Source organism: Athene noctua, chromosome 1, assembly GCF_965140245.1.
Source record: "Athene noctua chromosome 1, bAthNoc1.hap1.1, whole genome shotgun sequence".
NCBI lineage: Eukaryota > Metazoa > Chordata > Aves > Strigiformes > Strigidae > Athene > Athene noctua.
The window spans coordinates 201,008,525-201,027,712 of NC_134037.1; the positions used below are offsets into that span (position 1 = coordinate 201,008,525).

A 19,188-nucleotide genomic window follows, 5' to 3' on the forward strand; every position below is an offset into this window, starting at 1 on the left:
TACATGACTTGGAGAGCTGTCTATTTGTTTGTACTTTTAGATTAAACGTCATTACTACTATTGCAAAAAGGTCAAACCAAGTGTCTATGTTATAAAAAAAAAAATCTAAACAACCATGCAAGGCTAAAATGCACGTTAATGAAAAGTGTACTCCTTACCACTCACAGTTTAACTTTCAGAACTAGGCACCCAAAACTTTAATCTTAACAAATCTTCCTGAGTGCTTCTTCAGAGAATACGACAAACATTTTTTTCATTTTGAAGAAATGTGTCTATTATTCTGTTTATGATTTTAATACAGCTGCCTTGCTGCTGCTTCCATGTCAGTTTTTTGGTGTGTGGAACCTCTTAGAGCTCTTGTAATAAATTTGTATAATCACAACAGAACTCCATGAAAAAATATTTACCTAACATGTATAGAACAGATTTATAAAGTAAATTAGACATCTGGAGTCCACAGTCAGTTCTTAACTCTATCCCTTTAAATGCTAATAAGTTTCACAAAATCTTTGTTGTGCTGTTCTCTAACCAAAGTGTGTCCGGATTCCTACTGAAAAGTCCCAATCGTGAAGGTATTCAAACCACTTTGGCAAATAATTTGAGTCTAAGTAGAAGGTCTTGTGATGAAAGAAGAGCCTCCAGGGAGTTATTCAGAGTATTTAGGTTAGGAATTTAAGCACTGTCGACATGGTCTTAATCCTTTCCATAATGAACACATTTCTATCATTGAGAAGAAACAAATTTGCCTGCCTTGGAACACTACTCAACACTTCCATTGACTTCATATGCAACTAAAGAGACACAGTATAGACCTTTCCCCATTTATAGTGCTGTAAAGGACCCTAATCTGGTTAAAGCCTGAGCGTGAACATTCCAACCTCTTATCTGTTCTGGAGAGCTCAGGGCTTAGAATATTACCTTCAGATGTGACAGGGCCAACAAGTCTTTTTTTTTGGTGACTTGGAGGCAAGTCTTGAACAAAACTCACAAGAGTGGAAGTTTTGGAAAAGTAATAACTAAGAGCCCCCATTATACTGTGTCCATACAATCTACATTCATATTTCAAATACCATGCTTTGAACAGAGAGAAGTGGCAGCATGTCAGATTAATCACAGAGGGGCCAATCTGTCAGATTATATAAAAAAACCTGATTATCCCTTTAAATACACACGTAATTTGCTTGCTTTGGGCTGCAGGTGGTTGTGGAGACAACGTGAAAATGAGGGAGTATTAGAAAGAAAAGGATAAGATTAGAATCTTATAATATTATAAGATTATTCTGCCTATTTAACAGAATTGATTACATTTTTCCCATTAACATTGCAGGAGGGGAAATGCAAAACATTCATCCTGTTTTACAGCCATATTAGAGACACTTGGCATGTTCTGGGATTTTGAAGAAAAAAAGGAAAAACATATATTTTGATTATAATTACTAACAAAAAAAGAAAATTTTTTTTACTGGATGCATGCTGGTATCACAGTATCTACATATATGGCACAGTACCTACAGGGAGCCTATACCTTTCTGGAACATCTGAAAGCAATGTGACAGCCAACTAAAATGGCATTAAACATTTATGCTGAGGTATCTGAATCACCCCCTTCTTTGTTAAGTACTTACAGTGCAGATACAATTTAGAAGCCAGAATTAGGTAGCCCAAATCCTGCACAATATGATACAAACTACAGATTTTATACAGTAAATATTGCATTGAGATTCTAATTTGCCCTCTGAAAATTCATCACTAGAAAGTGATTTGTTACATATAGCCAGGAGCTGGAGAAGCCATGCAGAATTTTGTTGTTTGCGCTTTTTCATTTAAGTGTGTATAACCAAACATTCAAACATCTTACCCTCCCGGCATAATGCATAACAGTGAAGGTCGAGCCCTGATCCTTTGGCGCAAGGTTACCATTTCCATCTTTTGTGGAGGAATATACTGTATTTGTGTCTGATGCATCCAGGTAAGACTGGATGCGTTTAGAAAAACTCTGTTCCACTGACCAAATAGATTGGCTTTCTTCATCCAGCATTGACAAAAAGCCTGATGGTTTCTGAAATGAAAAATAGATTTTTCTCATTTTATACAAGAGCAATGGAATTTCAGTTTTCCTTGTAGAGCAATATAGCTTGTAATTTAGTAAACAGAAGCATATATCACCTCAAAGAAAACAGTGGTTAAAATATTCTGGTAAGTCTCCAAGGCTATGCACATCAGTTCTGCAAGAAATATAGGGAATAAAATTTCAGTTCCCAAAAATGGTAACTATTGATGATTTTTCAGGAAACTGATTGGGCTACTTCCTTCTTAGAAGTTATATTCCAGAAACTAGCTCCAGGCACAAAAGAAACTGCTAGGCTTGCAACAGAGACTCCTCAGTCCTACACCTGCATTAAGAACATGGCATGAAACACAGATGCTACACATGAATCAGTACAGGCAAGGAGTTTCTGTAACATCTTCAACCCTGGACTGCTACAAATCTCTGCTAGCCCTCGAGCTATGAGGGCAGTTATGACAGCTCTCTCTATGGTCTTTTTGGATCCATAACCCTCTCTACAGATTCATAAATCAGAAAATGCAGGCAAAAGTTTGTATTAGTCTAACATGAAGAGACCATACATAAATATACATGGTGTAAAACAGATCTGAAAACTACCTGAAAGAAAAAATCCAAGGCTGCAGTATGGTTACCAGGAGAATACACCGTTTCCATGGCAACTCCCTCTTGTACACATTCTGCTTGCTCTTGTAGGAAAAGCACTTCATTGATGTACTGGTGTATCTTCTCATTGGTCATGTTGACACACAGCTATTGTAAAATGAAGAAAAAATGAGTATTAGAAGTTTACTGGATAATTCATCGGTGTAGGTTTTAGGCATGTCTAATATCGAACTTGGTGAAATGTCAGTCCACAATATGTTATCTCTCTGCAGACCACAGATTAGCAAAACCCTAGGGAAATTTACATTTTAACAGCTATTAGTATTAAACTGGGAATAAACAGTTTTCCGCCTGCAGAGTTCCTCGTGAATTCCACATGAGAATTATCAAATACCAGCATTATCAAATATAGTGCGAAGTTACACTAATTCTATTGACTGAAGCGCAGTGAGTCTATGTATAAATTGGTACACTTAATATTCTTCTGCCGTTTATATTCAGGAAGACTACACAGATGCAATGTGCTTTTAGAAAAAAATAGCTACATATTTGGTTAGGATCCTGACTCTGTAGTTAGTTCAACATTAACAAAGACATTCAAACTCTGCTTCCACATATAATGTCACTGAAGTCTAAAGCAGTCTCTGAAGAATTCATTGTTTTGCTCAAGTATATGTTATAAACCACCTAGGGACTAGGTGGTTTATAAGATATTTTACTAGATGGTTCTCTCCATTTTAATGATATTCTAAGAGAAGGTTGGCAAGAAAAACAGTCTTCAATAGAAAAGTTCAAATTTTGGAGAGATAAATAATATAAAAGTCTCTAAAATATTTTCTTTGGAAGCCTTTTAAGAGGTGTAATGCCAAAACATATAGTTTAATAGGAATCTGATTTTCAATTAAAAAACAGGTAGGAGTTTTATCAGCTTATTTTGGGACCTTTCTTATTTTATTCAAAGCTCACAATCTGCAAAAAAAGTAAATATTTAATAACTTTGAGGAAAAAAATGTTTGAGCTGTTTTATTTATATTAAAGAGGAAATTTTAGTGGAGAATTCTAAAATCTCTTCCAATGCTATACTATCAGTAAGAAATTAAGAAAACAGAAACTCTTAAAAGGGTGGAAGAACCCTTTATATGAGGAATGATGCAAGAAATGCTTGCATGCAGTCTTTTTTCAGACTAAACTAGTCACATACTTGTTTTGGCCATAAACTATATCTTCCACGAATAAAGTATGTAAAAGCAATTCCACCAGCAAGCCATATTAAAAAATATGAAATATTTAGCTCAAAACTACATGGCTTATCATCCAGATGAGAGAAAAGAACCCAACTCCCACTCATTTGTTAATAGTTGCCTGAATTTTCCATTAACATCTCATGCTAGCATTGTCAACTTGCACTTGCTATACAATGAAATAGACTAGTGTAAATAACAGTAAGAAGAAATAAAACAAAACCACATTTTATAAGTAAGTGTCTGTTATTAGCTGCCTTTACCAAGGCATGATAGCGCAGACAAAAGGCAGCCTTGACTAAAACCACTATTTTTTTACAAGTGGTATTTCTAAAGATTCAGGTTGTTATTTCAGTTTATTAACAATGAAAGTATAAAAGTGACTTGCATTCTCTACTTATTTTATGGTAAAAGACAGCTTTTTTAACTCTGGCAGGGAAAAGAAACTTTACTGATCACTTTTCAAATTATAATTCTAATTACAAAATCTTTTCAGAGGCTTCTTAACATTATTTTAAAAGGGAGACATAACATTACAAGCTTATACTTCACAGGATATGTAAAAATCTTAAAATGATGTGTATTTCTTTATTTGGAAATGAGTTATTTGGAGAACCATGTCATTTAATTTTACACAGGTATACTTTACCATAAGAAAAGTTGACAAAATCACTATAAACTCAAACTTATTTTTTATCATGTGCCAATCTCCTAAAATATATCAAAACAATAAATGTAATCAAGGACCTGACTGCACAGCAAAATTATTAAACTACACAACTGGAGCCGAAGGGAAAGACTGTCTTAGTCATATCTTAAAAAGATCTTCTAAATAGCACTGACTTTAACAGCCAAAAGTAGAAAGTATTTTATTTAGATAAAACATTCTTACATAACATGCTGGGCTGGTAAAGGAAAGAAAAAAAAAGGTATAAATTCTACTGATCGGTTTATTATGGCATACACTGGTGTGCTTTTTAGTAATAGAAGCAACACTGTCATTCAGATTGGCACATTTACCATAATGACAATAAGGTTCTGCAAACCAGACCAGAAAGTAAGCTCAAGGTTTTGCACAAACTGCAAGCTGCTTCTAAGCTGGTCTCTAGCAGTGGCTGTTGAGTAACAACTTCGCAGAATGAGAACCAGGAGACCAGCCAGGGACTGCTGAAAAGCAAGACATTCTGATCATCTTTCTCCATTTCAGAGTTTTATACAACATTCTGGGAAAAGGTAATAAAATGAATGTTTCAAATGAAAAAGCTTGACACAGGTTGACATAACAATTAAAACAGCTGAAATATAGAAAGCAGATAAAAATTAACTAAGCTAGCTTTGCTAACCCAACTTCGTTTGTTCTGTGTCATAGGAAGCATTATATAAAACACTGACAATTTTCTGTCCAAGGATATGAAAAGTTCAGAAAACTAATTTTTAAAAATATGTAATTAATTGCACCCATGAAAATTAGATGGAAATACAGTAGTAATAAAAGAAAAAAACAATGAAATTTTTACTTAAAACATATGTGGGAATACTTTTAAGCTGTATATTTGCTTTATCTTGCAGCATTACTCAACATTACCTATGGTACTTTTTGTGATTAAACATTGTTAAACTGTTCTTTACATGCCTTTTATTTGCTTTGTTTTATGTCTCTTCTGTAAGAAAACCTTTGTTCTATCTTTCTAATCCTAACTCACTATCATGTCTCAGTGAAAACAAATACACCATCAATTTGTCCAAGTCTTCATTAAAAAGTACTTCTAGAATATTATTATAAAAAAAAAACCAAAACCAACAACAACGAGTATTTAAACAAGCAACTTGAAGTATCATCCAAATTGTAGAATTTGGGAAATAATATAGTGGCATTTGTTAAAAGCAGTAAGTATTCATCACATTATGTTAGCTTGATCTAGCTTCTTTTACTACATTTGACCAGTTAGTAATATTAAGTATAATCCAAATTCAAATTTAGGTAGAAGACCAAAATTGTGCTGTTCTCCAAAGACAGAAAAGCATCTATGAGTAATGAAATTTTCCTGCTCTTCACTTTATATAAATAACTATTTGAAAAGGCATAGCTAAAAAAAGGAAATTTGTGGAAAGAAAACTTGGTGACTGTCAATCAGTGAGGGAATGATAGATTTAAACACCCTTTGGAAAGCTCATTTACATCCTTTGGTCATGCAGAAGGATTAGACCTCTCAAGGGATGCATATTCAGAGCATGGAGTAAAGCTTACAGCTGTCATATCAACACATCTATCAAGCTGTATGTTATGGGCCAAGATGACGAAGCTACAATATCAAGTTTAATTTGCAACGATGTGCTCTAGCATTTCTCAAAAATGTAATTCTAAGATAGTGGAAGGCAGAATCATCTATTTACTGAGGTTGGACTCAGAAAATATTTTTAAACCTAAGGTTGATAATCACTTATTTCTCAGGATTATCTTGATCATGGTCTCCCCTTGTATCTGCTACCCAAATATTTCAACATCCTTTTTCTTATGTAGATTACAATCAGAGTATCTTTAATGAATGTATAACAAACCCCGAACCCATTACATCTCTTCCTTCACCATTTAGGGGCACAAGATATAACACAGAGTTCTTGTTTTTCATGTGGATCCAACACAAATTCAAACACAGTCCTTCTGCTTTTCTGTTAGAACTTTATTTTACTGGGAATTCATGTAATCTCTGGGGTCACTTGCCATTAGCTGATCTGTGTTCCTCAAATAAACTAAAACAGAACCCAGTACTATATGAAATTTTTATTATGGGTAGCTGTCACCTGAAAAGCTTTCCACGAAGTAGGGTTTGAAAAGCCCCTCCAAAAGGGACACAATTTCAATAAAAAGTGGAATAGTCTCCCACTTGATTTTGTACATATAAAAGTATTAAACAAGAAAGCAAACAAACATGGTAACAACTGTCTTTCATTGAAAGAATTTGGAATTCAAGATACTGAAATAGCTCCAAATTGTTTTTTCGATCATACTGCTAGCCAGAGCTAAGTACTATAGGATAAAAAAGGGTGCTGCTGTAGAAAAGTAAGATATCAGTTAATAAAAGTCCTTGTGAAGCATTTCACCAATCGATCACAAACTGAATCTAGCTGGGAATCTCATTTTTAGATAAGTGATTTTATTTTTGGCCACAAAGTGTCTACTGTAAAAGAATAAAGAAAAAAAAATAAACATTTTAATGTCAGGTACATGATAAACTAACTTTAAAACTGAGTAACACTGGTTTTCCAGTGGCTGAGTGGGACACTGGACAGTCAATAGTGTCCTGCACAAATGGAAAATAATGTGTGCAGACTGGGTAAAAGACCAAAAAGACTGAGAGGGAACAGGGGTACACCATGACAAAAGCCATGCAGAGTGTAAGATCTGCAGGAGGGTGGAGGAACAAATTAAAACACAGGATCGCGAGGCCCCTGAGGTCAGGCGTAGGCTTTTCCAGCCCCCCTCAGCTTTCCCTGGGACCCCACCCACAGCCTGCCCATGGGTCTGGTCCCAGGAGACACCATGGCAGTGCCCGTTTCCAGCCCTGTCTCTAGCAGCTCCTGACAGGAACGCAGCCCTGGCTCACTGCTCGCCGTGTCAGGGCTGCCAATGGGCACCATTACTGGCCCTGGCTCTGTCCACTGTGCTCAGGCCCTGTGGGATGGTGCCCATCAGGGAGGGCATGGCCGCCCCTGCTAGTGCCCAGCTCCCTCATGCTGAGGATCAGCTGCTTCTCGCTGCTCCACAACAAGGATATTAAAACCTTGCTGTGCACGGAGGCTAGCCCTTGTTAAAGGCTGAACTAAGATAGTAAAACAACGTCCTGTGGGGAATAAGGAATGCCCCAGCACTGGGAACTGCAGGGGGAGGTTCTGCATTCAAGTCCCTTCATAGTATCAAAGTGCAGTGTGCACCAGCAGCTGCCTATCCCCCAGGTCAGTATAGAGGCAAGCAGGATCATCTTGTCTGTGCTCTGGATAGGCAAACCCTAAGAAGGATGATTTCTTCTGCATAAAATAAAATATTGGAATGCTCCTTCAGACTGTCTGAAACTCTTGTCTGCTAGCACTGAGACTATAATGACTGTGGAAAAGTCATGTAACTTTTATCTATTTGTATCCATCCATATACAAAATAGGCAACATGAGCTTACATTTGGGTAGCTACAAGTGGTCTAATGGCTGAGGCAATGCAATTTAATAAAAAAGACTCTGTTATGGCTGTTTTGTCTAGAAAAGGTCACATGACAAAAATAAATGAAGTCTCAGCAGGGTTAACTAAAGAAATAACATGCCAAGAAAGTTAAAACCTACCACACCTAATTGTAAAAGTAGGTGAAAATTCCTGTGAACACACCTGGGTTGTATGAGCTCTTCTGCTTCACCATAGTGACTCTGAAGTGGAGCCCTGAGTGGGGCAGGCAACGCTCTGTGCTCTGTGAGCCAGCTGGCTCCTATCACGAGAGATATGGTGCATGGGTCTGCCATGGGAGCTGTGCCTCTCCCAGCGCTCTACTGCATCACACAGATAATGTGCACATACTTTAATGGGTATAGAGTTAAATGGAAGTCAAGACACACTTGACTGTTCCAATGACCTGCGGTCCTAATTCAGATAAATCACTTATAATTCCTATAAAAAGGATATATGCATGTTTTCTTCTGCAAAACTTAAGAGGTCTACAGAGGCAAAATACCATGCAAGATTTAGACATGTTATTTAGCAAGAGCCAAATATTTTTTAAGTTTACCACTTGAATTAGACATCAGAGAGAAAAGACTACTAGAGTCCATTTTATTTAACTGCAGTATTGCTCTTTCTGATGCTTTCACAACTATAGACCTCCATTTCTGTAGAAAGACCTGGCTTTCTGCAGGGAGAAGAAAAGTTACTCTTGCTACTCTAAGGTCTGGTTTTTCGGCTATAATACAGTGTTAGAAACAGGGGAAAATGGTACAGGCAACTTTATCAACCTTCCCTCCTGCTTATTGCTTGCTATGTTCATTGGGCACGAGTTCTTTCCATTTGTGTTGCATGCTCTTGTGGTCAAAGAATATACTAGCATAAAGGTATAATGAAAATAGCAGCATTCCTTGACTACACTATTTGAAGTTGTGCTGTAAAGGAATCATGAATCCTAGTTTTAAACTCTACCAGAAGAGAAGCAGACATTTTTTACTTTTAAAGGAGTGCAGATTAAACTGTAAACAAATATAGTCCTTCTCAAACAAGGAAACTTAACATTGAAAACTGACATTGAAAACTGCCATTGCCATTTTTGGTGGAGCACTCCTATCTCCTGAAACGATCATAAAAGGAAGGCCATTTCTGTACAGAACAGGACAGACAAATCTGTGCTCGTTTCTGACCATGTTCCAGTGTGGCTGTATACAAAGCTGTTCTGGCACAGCAGGTATGCAGCTGCTCTAGGAAAATGCTGTTCCCAGTCTAAATGATCACTGCTAGGAAGTGATTGTAAATTGTTATTGGGGTGAGCTAAAAGTGTACTGGTCACTTACCATAGCTCAGCTGATGAGCAGTAACTCACTGTGTCCTGGTAATTCAGAAGCTTTCAGTCTTTATTGAGCAATGACTCCCTCAGACTGTGGCTTCAAAAACATTGTCCTCTCTCTTTCAGCTTTTAAATTTCATACCAAAAATCACAACTCCACTCACTATCACTTATTCCATACAATTACTGTTATTTTAGAATTACATGTCCTATTTCTGCTATTAGAAATGAAATGTATCACACATGTTCTACGAAATGAAGGCTTACCAAAGCTCACCAAGTACAAGGAAAACCGAACACTAATACTGTTTTTAACTTCTAATGCCGCCTTCTTTGTAATTGTCTATAAAACTTTTCTCCTTGTCAGTCACATCATTTTACCTGCAGAAGTTACCAGATTCTTGGTGTAGACATAATTAACCTTACTCTTCTAGTTCTTTGACATCTATTGTCCTATGCATTGTTCGTGAACCGTTCCTAGACCAATTCTTTGTTTGCCTTTGACATTTCAATACTCTAATGCCTTGTTATTCCAACACATTCACCGGAGTGAACAAGTTATTCTACGTACTTCATCCAGCTCTCTCTTCCTGAACCATCTTCAAATATAGTCTATTAAAATGAATTGCTTACACTGACATATGATTTAGGATCATATTGCTCTCTTAATTATGATATTAAACAGTCAATCAACTGACCTAATTTGAAGCACCAGAAAGATTCATGCAGCTGCTTGAAATGTCCCCAGATTTGGGCAGTCGGGAGGTTTTAATCTTTCTTGAAAACAGTTGTAATTTTTTTTATCCAAGAAAGCAGGCAAACATATCACAAAGAATGTCTTGCCTTACACTAATTTGAAACAAAAGGTTCATTTTCTCCAAAACATTTTTGTCATATCATTTTAAAATATGTTAATCTAAATGTGATGAAAAGTTCATTTTTATGGCTCCTCCACTGTTTGGCTGTAACATACAACGTTAATGTTCTGCAATCAAAGACCTTGAACACTGGGCATGTTTGCAGACATGATGCAATGTTTTGCATGAGGAACCTATTTGGCCTAACAGATCATCAGGGTTAACGAGCCCAGGCAGAATACTGAACTAGGCTGGACTGCTAGAGAGCTCGAGCTTTTGAGTGCAGGTCATTTTGGGTCTGTCTGCATAATTACATTGTGCCATGTGGAGGTACAAACTGCTTATCTTCACTGATACTGCAACCTATCACTTCAGGAATCAGATGTGTTAATCATATTATAGAGTTCATATAAAAATGAACTCTGTAATTTCCTCACCTCTATTCTGTCTTTTCAGAAATGCAGTTCAGTAGTTTCTGAGGTAATGACTCAGAGTATTACTGAATATTACTCAACAAAATGCATTCAGTCCAGGTGGAGGGACAGTAAGTGCCTCTTGAAATATATTTATTGAGAAAAAAATAAAATAAAAATGCAAAGTTGACTTTGAAATTATCATGTTTGATATGCAGAAATCATAAAACAAATTACTTTTTCCTCATTTTTCTTTGTCTCATATTTTCTCTTTAAGCATCCTCTGCAGTCACTAAGCAGAAAATTACTTATCCCAGAAACTGGAATTCATGGTATTTCATTATGTCAGCTGTAGAACTTATATGAGTTTCATGACAAAAAAACAGTGCAGAACAGAGTTAAAGGAAAATAACCAGTAATTCCCAAGATTCACCCCTCTCCTTTGAGATGCATTTAAAATGCATAGAATACTTTATCCTTATTAATCAGTAGGATTTATGGAAAAGTTTTTGCACATATTCAGTATAGTTTTTTATTTTTCACTTGATATTTTCCCCAAAGTAGATATTCACACTGAGGAAATGACTGAATATTGGCACACATCAATAGTCTGTAATCCAGCAAACGTCCAAACAAGGTACAATTGTAAAGGCAAAAAGAGTTTTGTGAGAGGGAACTGGAACATGTTTTATTTCATTCTTAAATTCTCTTTTGAAGGTAGAGGTAAGTTCACTCTGTTTGTGCTTTCAAACATTTGGAATTTGGGTAGTGATGTAAACATGCTACATAAACTGAACTAATGTGGCTCTGTGACTTCTATTTCACTAGAAATTTAAGCCATAAAACAATGGATTGACTGGGATGAAAGGGCAAATTCTTATTTCAAACAATAACAGGTCCTTTGTTGCTGCTGATGCCATCTCTATTCTTTTCTATGCTTTGATTTTCTATTCTATGCTTTGATTTTTTCTGCTACATTACAGAATGAATGAACAACTGAACAATAACTTAGACATCTCTTTCAGCATGTTGTGTAGAGTTGCTAATGCTTTTTGAAATACGTAATTCACAAGAACTCTGGTGTTCAGAGATGAATGTTGAAGGTAGTAAGCCGTTCCATAATTTAAAAAAAAATATTTGATATTTAAATGGATTTCTAAGCATTCAGTGAGCTAAAGTTTAATTTATTTTCCATGGATGTAATTCAATTTTTTATAAAGACACATGTTATAAAGTCACACAGAGGTGAATCTGCCAGTAATGGCACTTAGCATAATGTAGCACTTTCATTCTATTTTTTCTCTAAGGCATCTGAAGACCTTTTGATCTTTCATCAATGCAGTGTATTGTCCTCCTACTCACTGACCTAGTTGAAGTATCATTTCCACAAGCATGAAAACAGACGACACTAAATATTTTCCTCAGATTGTCTTTCAGTACTGATACTACCCCTCTTCCAAATCATTACAATGGATGTTTACTAGATACTTTTAAAATAATGAATAACTGTACAAAGCCTATGTTTTAAATCACACCCATATAGGTGGCATGGGTAAAAAATATTTTAAGAGCAAATTTTCACCTCCATGTATGTTTATATTCAGATCAAAACACTCATTTTGGCTAACACACAAAATCTTAATGGAAGAATTAACATTAACAGTTACAGTAAATTCAGTAAAACTTAGCCACTTACCTGTTCGAAAGTATTCTTTTGAAATTCTTCAAATCCAAAAATATCTAGTACTCCAATTTCAAATACCTGGTCACTGGGTAAAAAAAGATATTACAGATAATAAGAATTCAAGCAAGTGAATAATATATCTGTTGTTTCTGACAAAAGTGTTTCTGTTCTAGGATGAAGGCAGGTTGTATTTCAAAAACACAGTGTGAAAGCAGATCATGTATACAACAGAATCAAAATTCTACACACCAACCTTTTATATCAAATCAAAATAAAAAGCAGGCTTCAAGATTGTTTTAGCAGCCACTTTAAAAACTAAATTTGTAAGAGAAGGAAAAAAATCTTAGTTTCTTTGAAGTCCAGTTTCTAAAGGTATAGGTATCTATCACACAGATGAGGGATAGCCATTTAGAGGGAGCTTCAAAACTGCTTGGTTGCACTCAGTTACTCCTTCCAGTTTGTATTTCTTTGTCAGCCAGAACTGCTCCTACTAAACGTACTTCAATGGAAACCTGTTAAGCCAAAGTCCTCTCTGTGCCAGCATCAAGTAGAAGCTGCGACCTCAGGCTGCACAAGAGGTTACATCTCTTAGGGGAAAGAACAGTCAGGATTTGGGCATGAAGAAGACAGCTGTTTCTTCTTTGTACATATAAAAAAATACTTGTTGGCAGTGCATCTAATTTGTTATGTGCCACTGCCTACATTCAGGGAAGGGCTTTTATTTTGACTCAGTGGAAGGATTAAGGTAAGGCAGTTATTTGGACAGCAGAAATGGGAAAGGGACAGAGGTGTTATTATTCTGTGCTTACTTAGGACTAAGTCATCATAAGCTTGATCTGGAGAAGAAACTAAGTTCACTATGGGGAGCAAAATTAATGTTTTGGGAATATCCTGTTGCCTGCTTTGGAAGGATTTGAGAACTCTCTATGAAAATCTGGGCTCACTGAGGCTGGGTTTTTCTGAAAAGAGGGGTGCAGTCAAAAATTTGTTACAGTTTGCCTATGTGAATACAGTGGGACTTTCTCCAGAGTGAAATGATCTGCCAGCAGGGTGAAAGACTGCACTACAGCCAATGGCTCTCTGGAACAGGAAAAATCAGCAAAGGAAAAATCATTCAGCTTCCTGAGGAAAGAGATGCACACTTTCTAAAGCAGATGAGCTTTCCCTTCTCTTTGACAACTGAATTTGTAAATGTATGGGTTTATATACATTATATAAATATACATGATATAAATAATATCACAGCCTACTTTTTCTGAAATCTACTTTTCCTTCCACATCTCTCCTCCATGTTCCATGTTTTCTCTGTGTCTAAATCTACGTGTATATCGGGATATAGATGTAAAGGAGAAAAAGATGATCCACTGCTGAAGTGCTTCAGTATAGTTCTGTTACAGTCATCGTAAACACTACCATTTAATCAGATGAGGATTCAGCCCTGAAAGTAAATTCCCATATAACAAACAAAAAAAGTAAAATCATAGAAAATTGAGTATTACAAAACAAGCTAGGAAAAACAATCCTCAGGAACTAGCAGAGCCTTACTCAGAAAACATACCTGAGAAGTTTGACTTAATTTCTAAAGCATACTAGTTTAATGTACTGCTGATCATCACAAAACTGGTTTATCTGTGTAAATGTCAGACACAGAGTTGCATAATAAATCTAGTCTAGAATGATGTTGTTAGGCAGGAGAGGTTATCGTGAGGTCGATTAACCTCCAAGAGAATTTCTAAAACAAGAAGCATAAAGATATATCACCACCCCCATCTCTAGCAATGAGTGCAATTTAAGTTGTGTTTTAAAATGTAAACCTCATTCTCAAGTGTTCCTGATTAGAGATGAGTGTACATTCCTTGTCATAAAGTATTTTCAACAAAACCAGTCCTTTTCTCTAAAGAAGAATTAGACATTTTAAAAACAAACTAGCTCAGACTAATATTGAAAAACCAGAAGTATTATGTTATTTAAATAAGTTGGGGAAAAAAAGTAGTTTAGAATTTCAGAATACTTAATAAGTTTTCATTCTTATTTTAATTTTTTTTGGTCATTTATCCATAGCCTTCCTTATAGGAAGGCAAAACACGAACAGCTATGTAATACTTCACAACAGCTGAAATATCACATTATATTTCACAATTATTAAGGGCTACTTAACATGGATGGAACAACATAGCCCTTCTAAGTCTGATTCAATGAACAGACTTGAGGCTGGACTGCTTAAATCCCAGTTGAGTGCCAGGACTATTATTTTGTCAAATTAATCTCTCTTACTTTCTCTTGCAGAACAGATAAACATTTGCATAAGGAAAAGACCAATACAGACTGACTTAATTAATTATGAATTTGGGAAACCAGGAACCTCTCCCTAGTTTCTAAAACTCCAGGTAGAAGCCTTAGCAGCCAGCCTATTGCCTACCTCAAATAAAATTCTTTATCAAAACTGTGATATTTAAAAAAAATATCTTGATTTGCCAGAGATGCATTTGTTGTCAGGAAAATAGGTCATCCCAATTTTTTTTATGAACTCTACTTGATAATCTTGGTCTTGTATTATTGCAAGATGCACACATTACATGAAAAGAGCTGGAGGTTTTACATAATTAATATTTTGCCTACAGGGTAAGTATAACAGAACAAGATGCTGTATCCTCTACAATAGTGGCATTTTATTATTACATTGTGGCATTTATATATAAAATCTCACCAACCATGATAGTAATTTTCTGTGTTAGATTATTGCTCACATTTTCAAAATTAACTAGCAACAGACACCACAACATCAAAATTAAAAGTATTGTTTTATATGTGGCTACAAATTGCCTTTTTTTTTTTTTTTTCTTCTTGCCTTCCCTGTTTTATACCACTTTTCTTCTAGGAGGGAGGGTTCATATATGTTTTTCTTGGCTAGCTGTCAATCATATTAATTCCAGCAAAATTACTTTCCTTAAATTAATCATAGCAGAGATTCCCAAGGCAAAATAAAGCATGAATGATCCCACGTTTACAAATGAAAGGGCATGTCACCAGTGTCTAAAAGAACAAATATTAGAAAAGAGCACTTTTTGTTCTGAAAAATCCCCTTATTTTACTTTATTCTTTTATGGCTACTAAGCATCACTGACTCATTATGTTTAAAATATTCAATATTTACTATGTATAAATAAAACAGCTATAGTTTTATTAGGGATTGAGACTTTGATTTCAAGTTTGACAATATTTCCTAGCATAGAAGTTAGAAACCCAGTAATTTTCCAATCTTTGAAGAATATTTTTATCTCTTATACCAATATATAGCTGTGAATAATTAAAAACAGGCATGGGTGTTAATCAGAACCCATTTGGGTTTTGTGATTTACAAAACAGCGTTTCACAGAATCACACAGAATTGTCTAGGTTCGAAAAGACCTTGAAGATCATCCAGTCCAACCATTAACCTAACACTGACAGTTCCCAACTACACCAGATCCCTCAGCGCTATGTTGACCCGACTCTTAAACGCCTCCAGGGATGGGGACTCCACCACCTCCCTGGGCAGCCCATTCCAACGCCTAACAACCTGTTCTGTAAAGAAATACTTCCTAATATCCAGTCTAAACCTTCCCTGGCTCAATTTGAGGCCATTACCTCTTGTCCTATCGCTTGTTACTTGGTTAAAGAGACTCATCCCCAGCTCTCTGCAACCTTCTTCCAGGTAGCTGTAGAGGGCGATGAGGTCTCCCCTCAGCCTCCTCTTCTCCAGACTAAACACCCCCAGTTCCCTCAGCTGCTCCTTGTACGACCTGTGCTCCAGACCCTTCATAAGCTTCGTTGCCCTGGTAATTTCGACTGGTAATATTTTACAATGTCTTCAGTTTTGCCTTTTTCCTCAGAATGACATATCTGTAAAGATGTCCTTATAGACTAGAAATACCTTTTGATCTTGTGCACTTAAGAACTGCATTATAAAAAAAGTACATAAAAAGTCTTGGCAACTCCTAAACACAATACACATACAGAAGACATCCTGTCTCAAGATCTATTGTCTTGGCAAACATCTAGCCATTCATCAAGACATGCTCTTAGACCGTTCGCCATTCCTGGCAAGGTGAACACAATTCCTTTACAATCCTGACTCATTGCTTCAGAAAAACCTATAGGATGTTATTTGATCACTTTTTTCATCCTAGATGGTTTTCAGCTCCGAAATTCATAGGGTTCATTGCCATTGTAATTTTTTGTAATCTGCCTACATAAAGCAGTGAGGTAAATCTGTTGAGGCAGGATGATCTAATGTTCCTTTTCATCTGCCCCAGATATGATATTTCTTGCTCTTTCTCCAACTTCTGCCAGTAACCAGGAAGAAAGCTAGTAGGCTTATGTCTGATCTTGATAAACTAGAAGCGATACTGATTAATGAGGAAATATTTCTAGGATTAGATGAAGTATATAACCTAGCCTTCAAATGAGGACCCCCAGAATCCTAATTGAGACTCCCTCAGTTCTCCCAGGAGTACAGATTACACCCATTGTCATAAACACAGTTCTTGAGGGGAACAGGCTGAATACTCCCAGTTGGTTACGGTCTTCATCTCAAACAATTACTAAACCAAACTAGTTTCTGAGAGTGTTGAAAGAGACTTTTTTAAGATTCTGAGATTTTTGCCAAGACTTGGTCTCAATCACCTTGCTCAATTGTCTTTTTTTTTTTTTTTTTTTTTTTTAATATTGCCTTACCCAAGTGTGAGAGGTACAGATAAAGGCAGCAGTTGCATACAGGGGAAAGAACCACTGGTTCTATATCTGACAAACATTTCTTTGAGTGACTTGACAGGTAAGGCAGGAAGGGAGAAATGTTTGCTAATAGACTCAAGATCTATAGCCCTTTCATCAGTAACACATACTCTTCCCCAGCTCTTTAAAGCAAAATTTGTTCCATGTTTTAAAAAATGGCATTGTCTTGTCTAATGAAATACTAGAAATGATCCACACTGAAACAGATCTCAAAATATTATGTACCATATTGTATTAGGTGCTCTGTGTTGTATGTTTCAAAGACTTCCCTACCTCCACATATAGTGACAATTCTCATTATGCTGTTCCGAACAGGAACTCTCTTTCTGTCCTTGCACTCCCAGCACCCCTTTACTGGGTTCAATAATAAATAAATGTTTTAGTTTATGCTCTGATTTTTTTTCTTAAGCTGGAAAGATTTATATCTCAGAATATCTCATTCTAAAAATCAGATGATGTGTATTAAAAAGTTTGTAAAGGAGACTTCCGAGATCCCTCTTTTGCCCAAATAAGTGTTGCCACTGCTACTCTCTGGTAATACTTGAATTTTGCTGGGAATAGGATTACATGGTCAGAATACACAAGCTTTCAGAAAATAACTATTCAGAAATATTCCATATGCTCTATGTGAAACAGAAGTCTCCTATGGCTGACGTGGTGATACACTGGGTATGACTGAATGCTAGCTTGCTTTTCTTGTCTGTAATACAGCAGGCATATTGGCATTAGCCCCATCTTCAGGCCACATAAGAGAGAAACTCTTGCTGACTAGCTGATAAAACATCATGCCTTCTACTTACTAGCAGGCAGAAAAAACAATATAAAGATTTTCTCAAGCATATATACCTAATTAACTTTCTTTCCATTAGAAAAGAAAAACAATATTTCACAGGAGTTCACAGACATCCTTAAATCCCCATAAATGTAAAGTCTTCTTGTAGCATGAGTCAGGACTTATTAAAACATAATCTTAAAATATTTTATTACTAACGTCTGGATTACTAGATCCAACTTTGCTTAGGTGCAATCAAGTAACTTGAAATGCCACGTTTAGGCAATCATGAATGCTCTAATCTCTTTTATCTATAAAACTGAAAATCAGCATACTTGTTTGAATGGAAGCAAAACAGCAGTAAACTTTGAGGAATTAAGAGTCTTGGGAAGAAGTTCACCTAGACAATTTTAATAATAAAATCAGTAGAATAGGAAATCATTATATAAATGAGTGAATATAAACATTATTTAAAAAAATAATAATTAGAAGCACCTGTGAGAAATTTTAATAGTTTTCTTCCAGTCCCTTTCTAGAGATCAATTACAGAAATAGTTTCTCCCCAGTGATTTTTTTTTGAAACAATATCAAGATGAATAAAGTAATAAACCTCAAAGTACCTTGCAATCAGTCCAAACTAGCATCCACAGTTATAATTTAGTTCTAACCAGACGAAATCATAAGTAACTTTTTAAGAAGGAGAACATTACTGAAGATGCATTATCTCACTTAGAACTATCATTAAACTTGGTGCTTTATATTTATTAGATAGTACCATAAAGTAATGAATTTGCTGGATTCTAGCAATACTTTTATCCTCTATACATATCTCTAGATCTTGGTCCTTGCAGCTTTTCATAGAATCATCTCCCCTTCCCTTAGATCTAATAACAATTACCACTTGTACTTTGCCTGAGACCAGTCACATGCTATTTCATGGTAAATATAAATCAATATTAATGACCAAAATCAAGTAACTTCACCATAAAAGTTAAGCCCAGGTAATTAGTTTCCTCAAAAATGCCAAAATCAAGTGTTTGTCTTGGAGTTACTAAGCCAATAAATCTAATTTTATTGCTTTATAAATTCTCACTGAAGTGGGATGGAAGTACAGTTAAGTTACCTCACAACAAGAGAGCTGAGTTAGAAACTTTATTCCAGGTTTCTGATGAAGGCTTCATCCCATCAGAGAAGTAGGAACTGTGTAAGTTTCTGACAAGGGAATGAAGTGTGGCCTGAAATGTAT

The 19,188-nt window shown here is 35.9% G+C and overlaps 1 protein-coding gene across 4 annotated transcripts in view; it reads right to left on the minus strand.

The window, feature by feature from the left end:
- MYO16 (myosin XVI) overlaps positions 1–19,188 on the minus strand; it is a 405,417-nt gene that overhangs the window by 100,262 nt on the left and 285,967 nt on the right. For all 4 annotated transcript variants that reach the window (XM_074930682.1, XM_074930690.1, XM_074930699.1 and 1 more), the window contains exons 21-23: positions 12,410–12,482; positions 2,666–2,818; positions 1,859–2,059 (exon numbers count right to left, since the gene is read on the minus strand). In XM_074930682.1, coding sequence (XP_074786783.1) covers positions 1,859–2,059; positions 2,666–2,818; positions 12,410–12,482 — 427 coding nt within the window. The remainder of the gene's footprint in view (positions 1–1,858; positions 2,060–2,665; positions 2,819–12,409; positions 12,483–19,188) is intronic.